This window comes from Zootoca vivipara, chromosome 7 (assembly GCF_963506605.1).
Source record: "Zootoca vivipara chromosome 7, rZooViv1.1, whole genome shotgun sequence".
NCBI lineage: Eukaryota > Metazoa > Chordata > Lepidosauria > Squamata > Lacertidae > Zootoca > Zootoca vivipara.
In genome coordinates, this window is record NC_083282.1 from 70,083,239 (window position 1) to 70,096,143 (window position 12,905).

At 43.2% G+C, this 12,905-nt stretch overlaps 1 protein-coding gene across 8 annotated transcripts in view; it reads left to right on the forward strand.

The window, feature by feature from the left end:
• SGK2 (serum/glucocorticoid regulated kinase 2) overlaps positions 1-12,905 on the forward strand; it is a 37,197-nt gene that overhangs the window by 10,033 nt on the left and 14,259 nt on the right. For 5 of the 8 annotated variants that reach the window (XM_035121832.2, XM_035121830.2, XM_035121834.2 and 2 more), the window contains 3 exons: positions 8,935-9,004; positions 10,255-10,309; positions 11,002-11,051. In XM_035121832.2, coding sequence (XP_034977723.1) covers positions 8,935-9,004; positions 10,255-10,309; positions 11,002-11,051 — 175 coding nt within the window. Of the gene's footprint in view, positions 1-254; positions 8,747-8,934; positions 9,005-10,254; positions 10,310-11,001; positions 11,052-12,905 lie in introns of those variants that run through there. The other 3 variants (XM_035121835.2, XM_035121836.2, XR_009557934.1) reach the window with 3 other exon arrangements.

A 12,905-nucleotide genomic window follows, 5' to 3' on the forward strand; every position in this document is an offset into this window, starting at 1 on the left:
TGGCTAAGGAGAAAAGCTTGAAAGAAAAACTTCCAGAGGATAAAACACATCAAAGTGAAGTGAAATAATCCCCTTGTTTATTATTTCATAGAACTGTGGAGTTGGAAGGGATCCTGAGGGTCATCTAGTTCAGTCTCCTGCAATGCAGGAATCTCAACTGGTGGCTTTAGAAAAGCTGCTTTGGGTAGCATGATAGAGAATGGCTTGTAGGTTACTTTAAAGCAGCTAGCAACCTGTTTGTTTTCTTTACTCAGCCAGGATGTTCACTCACCTGACAGAAGCTGTGGCAGGTTGACAGGTGTGTGCTTATTTCTCTGCTCCTTACTCTTAACATTTAATTTACAATTTGGCAATGTTGCTGTCTGCACAGATTTAATTCCATTTATTTCCATAATTCAGACGGGAGGGTCCATGAGACTGTGATGTAGGAAAACCCTGAGATGTGGGAGATATTACTGATCACACTACAGGATTAATTCTGTGGTTAGGATAAGTAGGCTGCTACCTTTCTGGTAGTGCTTGTGAACTACTTCAAGTGGCAAAGGAACCTCGACAAGTGAAACAAGGCATGGCACTGAAATTGTGATAGGAAATATGTCACTGCTGGGTTTCTAACTGTATCCCAGTTTGTTCAAGATAAGGCAAATAGTGAGTCAAATGTTGGAGTGTAGAAACAGACGGTTCATGATTTTCTGCAAGGGTCTTTAGCCCCACTTTGTGCATTTGCAGGTGTGGTTTAAATTTGAACCATATCTGCAAAGGGACAACTTCAAAGGTGCTCACTGTCAGCTCTGTCAGAAAACCCTGCTCCTCGAAAACCAGTGTAGGGCATACATTAGGCTTCCAATTGTTTCTTTACAGCTGACTGTACCTGCCCCAGATCTCACATTCTATATGACATCAGGTGTTGGGCAGGTTGGTGTGGTTGCAGAGTTAAGAGTTGGCTGTGATGTGGCCTAGAATCATAGAATCATAGAGTTGGAAGAGACCACAAGGGCCATCCGCCTAGAGGCGGAAGAGGTTGCAGGCTGGTAACGATAGCAAGCTGCGGTCCGGAGAGGGTCAAAGCACAATGGTTAACGTCGGTTGAATCTAGAGCTGTGGCTATAGGTTTCAGGCACTTACCCAGGGTCCGTGTTTCCGTTTGGAAATGAGACACAGTGGTATATGATATATACGTAGTTTATTTACACTTATATACAACTTGAGCCTACAATGGAGGTGTTCACAGCAACAACAGTCCAAGAAGGTCTTGCTTTTCTCATAGCTGCAGCCGTGGATTCAAAACAAGACATCAGCCATTGTGCTCTGACCCTCTTTTCAGCTTGCTGGCTTTACCAGAGTGTAGCATTTCCCCTCCAGGTCACAGCACAGCGAACTCTAAAACTCTCCTTCCAACTCTGCTTTGTCTTCAACACTACGTCTGAGCCAAGGTCTCACCTGCTTGCCATCCAGCTCTCCTAACGGCTCATTACCTTTGTCTTTCTAATGTCCCATCACCAACTGTCTTGGCTTCTATTTTGAATTTTGGCTTGATTAAATTCTAACCCCTAATGGACCCAGGAATTTAGGGTGTCTGGCACCCACAAACACATTGCATTGTGTTGCAGTAGAGTTTAACTATTAAGTGCTTTGGGAGCCCATGGCTGACAAAAAAAGTGTGATAATTCTAGTACTGGCTTGCCTTGGTCTGCAGTTTGTTTTTGTTTTATTATGTATTTTGTCTTCTTGTTTCGTATTTTTCTGTTGTGAACCACTCATCTTTGGATGAAGGGTGATATACAAATTTAATAATAATTCTTTCCAACACCTGCTGCTTCCTCCTCCTCCTGACTAATGTAAAGGTAAGTAGTAAGGAAGCAGGCAGAGGGCATTCTCAGTAGTGGCGCCCACCCAGTGGAATGCCCTCTCATCAGATGTCAAGGAAATAAACAACTATCTGACTTTTAGAAGACATCTGAAGGCATCCCTGTTTAGGGAAGTTTTTAATGTTTGATGTTTTATTGTGTTTTTAATATTCTGTTGGGACCCGCCCAGAGTGGCTACAGAAACCCAGCCAGATGGGTAGGGTATAAATAATAAATTGTTATTATTATTAGGGACCAGGCACTTAAGCTGCAGTCCTGTACAGTATTAGTTTATGCAAAGCTTACTTGTGAGTCTACGTGAATAGGCTTTCACAAGTCTAGGATGCTGCTTGAGACAAAGTCCAGGGTGAAATTGGGCTACATAACTGCCTAGAAGTTCTGAAGGTGACCTTGGTGTAAAAAAATAAAATAAAATCTGCTGTGAATCCTCTTACTGAAAACTGGGCAAAAGCACTAGCAATATCATTGGTTGTGTGCATCTAGGTGCCAGTGGGCAACCCCTTAATATTTAAAAATGCCTTTCTAAGAACATGAGCTTTGGACATAATATTTAACTCTGACTTTTAAATATATTAATGCCCATACTTGCGAGACCCTTTTGCATGTGCTGTAACAGACTAGGCACGGCTCTCCCTCTGGAGTAACAGTAGAAAATAGCTCAGTGCTTGTCATCTTGAAGTGAAAGTTAGTGCTTCTTGGGTAAACTGCAGATGAGATCTGTGTTTGAAGTTTACAATCTAGGTTAGACGATGCAGTAAGGCGGATGATAATCGGGCAAGAGAGGGGTGGGTGTTCAGGGAAGCTTGCAGAATGAGACTTTGAGGCTGCCTTTTTCTTGTAAGGTAGGAATTGTATTGCAAACTGATTCTTTTTTCAATTGATTTATTATAAGCTTGGAATCAATGGGCTGCTTCTAAGTGTGGTTTGAGAAAACACTAGCTGTTAAAATGGGATCTGTGTATGTTGATATACAAAAATTAAGCTGTATCTTGATCCTTGGAGGGATTTCTTCCCTTTTTTTCAGTCAATGAAAAGGGCAACACAAAGGCATTAGCGTTTCAACTGCAAAGTGATGCTTATTGGGAACAATGTTTCCAACTTTAGGTATATACTGATTGGATCTGAACTGTAACTGCTTGGGAAATTGCTGTTGGGGTCATCAGGTTGGTTAGCAAGGAAATGTCAAGAAGACGGTGTTTGGCAGGAAAGGAAAGATACATTCCATGCTAGGGCTGAGTAAGGAGGGGAATGATAATTAAACAGCCAGTATTGTAATGCCTGCATAAAAATATCTGGTGTGGCTGCATTTGGCTGTAGAATTGAAAAAGACAAACAACATCAAGAGGTGGGAGCACTTTCCGTATGATGAAAAGCTAACATGTTGGGGCGCTTTAGCTGACTTACGGGGAGGCTCAGTGATTTGGGGGTAGAAATTTTTCCACAGACATTTCCCCCAAATGGAATCTCCCCCCCCCCGGTGTTTATTTTTTCTGCCAATATGATTCTATGAAGTTTGTGTTTCATAATTTTATTAGGAACAATGAACGGATGCCATTTGCAAATGCAGTATTAGGCAAGCTTGGCCATTTCAAAGCTGTCAGCTTGGTTTACTGAATGCACGTGAAACGAACCTGCAACATTAGACCGCTCAGTAAATTTTCCAGTGGAAATTATTGTAATTTGCATAGGAAGATTTTCCAATTGAAAATGTTCGAGGGAACCCACGTGATCACTAAGGTGGGGCTCTGCAGTTCAGGGTAGAGCAGGGGTAGGCAACCTCAGGCCCGTGGGCCAGATGCAGCCCAATCACTTTCTCAATCCGGCCCACAGACTGTCCGGGGATCAGCATGTTTTTACATGAGTAGAATGTGTCCTTTTCTTTAAAATGCACCTCTGGGTTATTTGTGGGACATAGGAATTCCCCCCCCCAAAATATAGTCTGGCCCACCACATGGTCTGAGGGACGGTGGACCGGTCCATGGCTGAAAAAAGTTGCTGGCCCCTGGGGTAGAGAACATGTGTCGCTTGCAAATGATCCCAGGTTCTATTCCCAGCATCTCCAGGTAGGACTCTGAAATCATGGTGAGCTTCTACCAATCAGTGGGGAACAGGGGTGGGGAGATTTGAGCCTGGGGGCCAAATTCATCCCTCTAGTGCACTCTAGTGCCTTTGACTGTGTCGACCACAGCAAACTATGGCAAGTTCTTAAAGAAATGGGAGTGCCTGATCACCTCATCTGTCTCCTGAGAAATCTCTATGTGGGACACGAAGCTACAGTTAGAACTGGATATGGAACAACTGATTGGTTCAAAATTGGGAAAGGAGTACGACAAGGTTGTATATTGTCTCCCTGCTTATTTAACTTATATGCAGAATTCATCATGCGAAAGGCTGGACTAGATGAATCCCAAGCCGGAATTAAGATTGCTGGAAGAAATATCAACAACCTCAGATATGCAGATGACACAACCTTGATGGCAGAAAGTGAGGAGGAACTAAAGAACCTTTTAATGAGAGTGAAAGAGGAGAGCGCAAAATATGGTCTGAAGCTCAACATCAAAAAAACCAAGATCATGGCCACTGGTCCCATCACCTCCTGGCAAATAGAAGGGGAAGAAATGGAGGCAGTGAGAGATTTTACTTTCTTGGGCTCCTTGATCACTGCAGATGGTGACAGCAGTCACAAAATTAAAAGACGCCTGCTTCTTGGGAGAAAAGCAATGACAAACCTAGACAGCATCTTAAAAAGCAGAGACATCACCTTGCCGACAAAGGTCCTTATAGTTAAAGCTATGGTTTTCCCAGTAGTGATGTATGGAAGTGAGAGCTGGACCATAAAGAAGGCTGATCGCCGAAGAATTGATGCTTTTGAATTATGGTGCTGGAGGAGACTCTTGAGAGTCCCATGGACTGCAAGAAGATCAAACCTATCCATTCTTAAGGAAGTCAGCCCTGAGTGCTCACTGGAAGGACTGATCGTGAAGCTGAGGCTCCAATACTTTGGCCACCTCATGAGAAGAGAAGAATCCTTGGAAAAGACCCTGATGTTGGGAAAGATTGAGGGCACTAGGAGAAGGGGACGACAGAGGACAAGATGGTTGGACAGTGTTCTCGAAGCTACGAACATGAGTTTGACCAAACTGTGGGAGGCAGTGCAAGACAGGAGTGCCTGGCGTGCTATGGTCCATGGGGTCACGAAGAGTCGGACACGACTAAACGACTAAACAACAACAACAAAATTACTCTTGTATTTTGTTGAGGTTCTAGCCTGTATTATTTGAAGGAAGTGAGTGTACTATGTGACAAAGACTCAATAGAGTTACTCAGGTGTATGTTGTCAGCAGTTTGGGCTCATGGTGGGCATATTCCCCCATTCAATATGTCATTCCCCCATGATGAGCATTGCCTTTAAAAATGCAATGAATTCCAGGTTTTGTTTACTTTGAATATTCATTTCAACTTTATTTTACATACATCATCATAACCATTATTAAATGATTCATAATAAAATCCCTGAAAACAACAAAAACATCAACTCTATATCATATGTATAATTCCATAATTCACATTTATTGTTATTGTAAAACACTGACGAAACATATCACATCTTGCTTTTTTTATATATATATTAACCTTCTGTATACTCAGGACACAAAGTTCCTCAGGACACAAAGACTGCATCTTAAAAAGCAGAGACACCACTCTGAGTTTGACCAAACTGTGGGAGGCAGTGCAAGACAGGTGTGCCTGGCGTGCTATGGTCCATGGGGTCACAAAGAGTCGGACACGACTAAACGACTAAACAACAACAACAACAAAGTGCACTCACTCCCACTCTCCCCAAATCAGAGCCCTCACATGGGCCCTGAGCTGCACCCTCCTTGGGTGGTTTTTTTTCCTAGCTGGAATGTATCCTTGAACTCTGATAATGCCTCCAGTTTGCCTGGATAGAGGATACAGCAAGGCAGTGCACATCTTACAAATTTCCAATAAGCGCAATAAGAACTCCAGTAAATATTGGTTGGTGAAAAGAAATTCTCATTGCAGAGTCCTGTCTGAATGATGGCATTTTTTTTTTTTTGGAGATGTCTAAAACAATGAAAGAATGGTTCCTGCCAATCACTTATTCCCCTGAGGTTCTTTCCACCAATATTAAGAGTGGGGAACTGCAAGTACCGTAGTGCCCCGTCAGAGGGTTGCAGTGATCAAGATGGAAAAGTATGCATTAATATTACTGAAAATGTGTTTATTAGGGGAGATTCACAGTAAAACAAAGTTGACATTCTTATGATTTTCTTTTAACCATGGCAAATTTCTGTGGAAATGTACATAACTCAGTTTAAGATTAGAGAAATGAGATGCTGAGAGGAACCGAAATGACTAATTTGCCTGTCCCTGGGCTGGATCACAGCTACATTATAGGAGGACAGTTGGTGATGAATGTGAAGTTTATCCAAGTCAGGGTGGAATCCTAATAAAGATGGATGTGGACCAGAGCAGTCTGGGAAAGTGAGGCTTTAGTGGACTCCACGTGAAATTATTCACCGTAAAGTTGCAGCTGGAGTGAAGCTTAAGAGATTGATGCAGCTTTGGGTCAAGCTGTCCTCTTCACCTCCAAAACGTCTCATCCTGATTCTCTAAACAATCTCTCTGAACTTGACCCAGCACTTCCTTGCAGAGGAGGTGGCTCATTATTTACAGCACGTACTCGATGGTAGAGTTAGCCTGGCCTTGAATAAACAAAGATGGATCAGTTCCTTTCTTGTGTATGAGCTGCGCTTGAGATTTAGATGGAACTTCAGTTTTGCTGGTGGAAATTCAAGAGTAGATCTGTTGTGGTTGAGGCAATCCCAAGCTCCATGCCCAAAACATGAACTTTTAAGCTGAAGAGTGAAAAGCTAAAGTTACGAGAGTAACCGGTCTCGATTATGTTCGGTTCCTACTGAAATACTTTCTTGCAAATAAGTAGGGATGTGTGGATATGTCAGTTTTTGTTTCTCTCAGCTTTTCATTTTCCAATCTTAAATTCAGATTTTCACATTTCCATGTCAGTCTGCATTAAAAAGTAGGGGGGAAGGTATGTGTGTTTTTTTGGTAAGGAATTTGATAGTGTTGGCAGTTCCCCTGGAAATCTGATGAGGAGGTGTGCATTTGGGATCTTTTTTGGAGTTAAGTTATATCTTCACCCATAGGAGCCAACTCCTAGGGGCCAAAGTCCCTTTGAGGCCCCCAATAAAATATTTGAGGGGGCCACTCCCCCCAAGTTGCTGGACACTGCCATTCAAATGGTGTGTGTGAAACACATCTTGTGATTGATTATGCATGGCAGGGCTTACCTGCCTCCCCCAATATTTTATTCAAATGGGCACCCCTGTCTTCACTTATGCTCAACCTGTATATAGGGATAGAGAACATGAATACATTGTGTGCCATTTAAGTTTTCATTGATCAGAGAATTGATGCACACACAATACCAGGTTTTTAAAGGTGTCATATCTCCCTATCTCCATTTGTTGGGAGACATATCTTCAAGTTCTCGCACTTCAAGTTCAAGCTAGTTCTGTCATTGGATATGGTCAATGACAAATGGGGCCTCCATGGTTAGCTGCAGTGTACTGGTGCTGGGAGCAAATAGAATGTGGTAGAATGCCTTGCCTGAGGTTCCAGGGCATGTTGCTGGTTACTGCTACAAGCAGAATGCTGGAGTAGAAGAACCCTTTTTTTATTCTTCCAGCTCTTGAGTCAAAGTGCAATGGGTTTCTTTGTGTTTTTCCCATAGCAAAACTGTCTTCTGAATAAGTTTGTTTTCATGCTCCTTTCTCTGGGCATCAGGCCAGCAGTCTTATTTTATTGCTGTCTTTATTATGATAAAATGTGGGCAAAACAAATTCCACAGTAGGTTTCACTAGTTAAATATTCTGAGACGCTGTTCTGTCCTTTTATTGTGAGAGACAAAATAAAAGACCAGGCAAATATCGCACGGGAGGACTTTATAAAATAAAGAAGGGCAGTAGCGCTCATTCACTCATGTTTCTCAGCAGCTGGAATCCAGAGGCATGCTCCTTTGATACTGGAAGTTATGACTAGTGGCCAGTAATAGTAGCCTTATTCTCCACGAGTTTGTCCAATTCACTTTTAAAGTCATCCAGTTTGGTGGCCATCCAGGTTCTTCATTGTTCATTGCACATTTGCACATAGGAGGGGAGGGATTTTTAAAAGCCTGCTTTTATGATTTTCTCTCTCTCTTCCTCCTTCTGTGACATTGGCCTTGATCCAGCATTGTTAATATAACTGCAGGGTGGGAGCAACTGTGATTGTAGAAGAAAAGGCGAGTTTTCTTAACTATATGTCTAGCTTTAGGTTATCCTGGTGAGGCTTCTTGATTGGACTGGAAGAAATTTCTGGTCCAGTCAATTTCACTCTTAAGGTAAATTTAACTTGCATAGGATCTTCCCTTGCTTCTGTGAATAGGTTATGTTAATGCACTATAATGAAACAAGCCAGCCCAGTTCTGTCCACCACTCTTTAATAGACTACCGCAACAATTGCAGAAAAATCTATACAAGTCTACCGAATGTCTCACTGACCTGGGCAAATCATTTCAGCATTCTCCTTTGAGAAAGGAGAATAGTGCTTGTGCTGTGATGCGCAATGCATGTTCATAAAATGCTTGGAAAGCTTTGAATGAGAGTAACTGAGCTTGTGCCAAGTATGATGTATCAAAGGGGCAGCTCCTCTGCCTTGTGATCTGTGTCTCAGAGAAAGGCAGGACAATCCCGGGTGAAATCCTTGGAAAGGGAGGCTGACGGCGGGCTGTTGTTTACAGGACATCACTCACTGGTTCCTGAATTTTGCTTCTGCACTCCTGTTCGAATAAGGTTAGAAGCTTCCTTTTGCAGCAACCGAGTCTCTTCCCTAGTTCCAATAAAGTTTGCTTATTTTGTTTTGTGGGTGGATGCATGAGAAGGGCAAGGTCACTTCAGAACAAATGTATCTCTGTGTGTATTTCTTGCGATCGCTGCCAGCGGAAAAGTTTGCTAACTTTTTCCTCCTCCCTTTCCTGTAGATCTCATAAAGCACGGGCGAGAGAGGTTAGAACAGACGATCAAGACCTCCAGTTCCAGACTGTGTTCCTAGTGAGTATAAGGCTCTTTCTATTAGGGGGTCACTGTCACTTTAAAGCTGAGCCGGATCATAATCTCCCAAAGCAATAAGCAGCGAATTGAGCTGGCTGGCACGAGGCGTGGTGCAGAGGGAAGCATCTCTTGCACAAACTGGGACTTGTTGCTCAGTATGGCTTTGTTGCTCAACTCTGCTTCTGATGAAGGCTTTTACTCATGCAGATGTAAGTAACGCTGCTAAATGAGATGTTTCAAAATGAGATCCTTTTGAGCAGTGATGTCTATTCACGGCATGCTTTGAAATAAGGGGCTTCTGTGGAACTGTAGAATTTACAAAATAAGGGAAGGGGTTTGGGCTGCCACGCAATTTCTTGTGGAGAGGGGTGGAGAGTATTAAATGTCAAAAGGTTTTGTCTTGTAACTTTCCTGCTAGGTAGAAGGGAAGCTTGATGGTCAGGATTTCCCCGGGGCCTTTCATAGCAAGAGTGTTATTCCTCTCAGCATATCAGTAAGGGGGATGAATATTCACGTTGTTTATATTCATGTGCTACACTTTGGGTCACCTGGTTTTGTTGGCTGATATTCCTTATTGGGGGGGGGAGGAATCTACAATAGGAATGTACAATTAGTGTCTCCCACGCACTAACAAGGGGGACTAATTGCCACTTGGAGGTAGCCTTTGATCAAAATGCTACAGATGGAGAAGGGTTGGACCTTCCCCTTGATTCAATTTTGCCAGCTCCCAGGGGCTGCTTTTAAACTTTGAAAATGACACTGGCATTGTGTGGTCTTTGGCCCCTAATTAAGGCACCTAGAATGGGGATATGGCATCAGAAATAGCACAGCATGCATAAACATCACATCTACAGTATCAGCTACTGTGTACTAAAAGCAGGGAAGAGAACAGATAACTCTTTTGCTGCTGAGGGTTTTGTTTTTTACAGACTTGCATGGAGACAGGAGAGGGGTTAATTCTGTGTCCATCTGGTATGCCGGCTGAGACCCTATCTTGCCAGTCAGATGGGCGGGCTACAAATAAAATAATTAATCATCATCATCTGTATTCAGTAATAATAAAATCTCTGTTATGGGCTTGATAAAATACACACTTAATAAACAGCTCCCCCAGGTGTCATTTTTTCCACCTATGGCTGACAACCTATCTCTCTAAGTTAGTATAACATCTGCGAATTGAGGGCTCTCCCTGTTTAGAGTTGCCCTGCTCTCCACATCTCCGAAACTGACTGTTGTATTGTTTTTCACAGTGCTGAAAGGGTTGCCACCTTAATGGACCGTTCCAAAAGCCAAGATGACGGCCAGGTAAGGTCCAGGTACCTTCTTTCTTCAATGTATTTGTTGTTGTTGTTTAGTCGTTTAGTTGTGTCCGACTCTTCATGACCCCATGGACCAGAGCACGCCAGGCACTCCTGTCTTCCACCGCCTCCCGCAGTTTGGTCAAACTCATGTTCGTAGCTTCGAGAACACTGTCCAACCATCTCGTCCTCTGTCGTCCCCTTCTCCTTGTGCCCTCCATCTTTCCCAACATCAGGGTCTTTTCCAGGGAGTCTTCTCTTCTCATGAGGTGGCCAAAGTATTGGAGCCTCAGCTTCATGATCTGTCCTTCCAGTGAGCACTCAGGGCTGATTTCCTTCAGAATGGATAGGTTTGGTCTTCTTGCAGTCAATGGGACTCTCAAGAGTCTCCTCCAGCACCATAATTCAAAAGCATCAATTCTTCGGCGATCAGCCTTCTTTATGGTCTAGCTCTCACTTCCATACATCACTAAATGTATTTAGATGGGTTCGAATATGAAGGTGGAGAATTTTAAGGAGCTCAGATCCTTACCTGTCCAAGGATGTCTGTGGGGAGGAGGACTGGAAAGCCTAATCCATTGCAGTAGGCTTTGCTGGTATGCATTTACTGTACCAGAAAGCTGCACCTTCTCTCACACTGTTTTGCTGTACCCTGGTGGTCTTAGCTAACGTCAGCTCTGTACTTCTGTCATTTTTCAGCCTTCATCGCCAACAGACAACATCAACCTTGGACCTTCTGCTAACCCCAAGTAAGTGCATGCAAAAGTCAACACATTTTGCATGGTTAAGAATTGCAATGAAACTCTACTTCACTTTCCTTAATTTGCTCTTCTGCGGTGTCTGGAGCTCCTGAATACATCTTCTGTTTGCAAAAGCCAGGGGAGTGGTGGGAGTTTTATCGTACCTTGTTGGTGATGTCACAGACACTAGCCAGTATATGGTCAAAATACGTGCAACCCCACTCCTACCAGCACTCCCCTGGCTTGCCTACAATCCAACACTTCACTGTTAGCTGTTAGCTGGGGGGTGGGGGTGGGGTGTATCATGTATTTCCAGCAATGACATATTGTGGTTTGAGAGCTGGGAAAATGCAATATCACTAAAACAAAAGTACTTCCTCAAATTAAGACGTTTGTATTGTGTGCAACAAATCAATATTGTTCATAAAGGTTGCATAACAGCATGGAATGGGGTATAGCTATGTTGCTTGTTGTCACTATTCTTGTCACAACCCTTATCTCAGTAGCTGCTTGGGATGTACTATATTGCAGTCACACAACAGCAATGGATGTGCTAACTGTGAAGGAAATAAATCTGTGTTTCTGTGAAGAAAATTGAATGCAATTGGTTATTGCAACGACATTCCTGCAACAAAAGCACAGCCTCAAGGGAAACATCCCCACTTACCCCAACGATTGTGTGACCTATTTATCCTCCTAAAAATGCATTAGTCCTCCTGTTGCCCACCCCCACAATCTGTGTAACCCCAGCACATACATCTCTCAAACGATGAAGTATAAAGCCTTAGCATCAAGGCAAGCTAATCTTCTTTTACTGGGGAGAGACGAAGAGCTCTAACTACACTCTTGGCAAGGGATTGTGGGTCAGCTTTAATACTTTAGGAAACCTGGGCTTGTGAAATCCCATCACTCCTTCGTTCTCTGGCTGCGAGTTATCTACTACAAAGGTGGGTGGGCATCAAGCTTGAGAACACCTGCTTTGTTTTTTCCCTAGAACCCCAAGATCCACTAGCTGGACCAAAGTACAAAACAGTGGCTTAGAGACAAGGGACAGAGATGCATATAAAATGCACATCTGGGTGCACTTTAGGCTAGACATTTGTTTGCAGTGCTGTTTCCACACACATTCGGGGTAACCCCTCCAGCCTCAAATTTCTTTGTTATAGTGGACTAATTTAGGGGAAAGCTCCTATTGGTAAAAGAATTGGGAATCCAAAATCTTTGGTGATCTACTGTGGATCACCCAGAGATCTATATTCTGCCCATCCCTGGTGTTGTTTTGGATTTGTTTGAAAGGAAGAGCCAGATAGAAATGTTGTTGTTGTTGATGATGATGATGGTGACACAGTGCTAGGAGCTCTGAAACAGATTTGTGTGGAGGAGGACAGCTTTGGAATCCACATTAGGACCCCTCATGCTCACCTGCTCCTAATAATTAGCATTTTCAACAGGGGTGGGGTAGCTGCAGCCCGTCAGCTGTTGTTTAGCTCCCACCAGCTGCCAGCCAGCCTGGCAAATTTTCAGGGTTGATGGGAGTTGGAGTCCAACCACATCTGGAGGGGTCACAGATTCCTCAGCCCTGATACTCAAGCAAAGAGGGCTTCAGGTTTGTGTATACATATAATCCCTGATGCAATTGCCATTAACCCAAATGTCCCTTCCATGTGAGAGATGATTTTACTGTGTTTGTATCTGAACCTTTTGCTCCTATTTTCTGCTTGGTTTTCCAAAATATGTACCTTAAGCCTCAAAAATGCACTAGTTGAACTCTTAGCCAAGCAATCACCCAAGAGTATAGCAGGTTATCTGGTTATGAAGAGTTGGATATCTGTAAGAACATGGGTGGTAGTCGGCTGAGGTTTA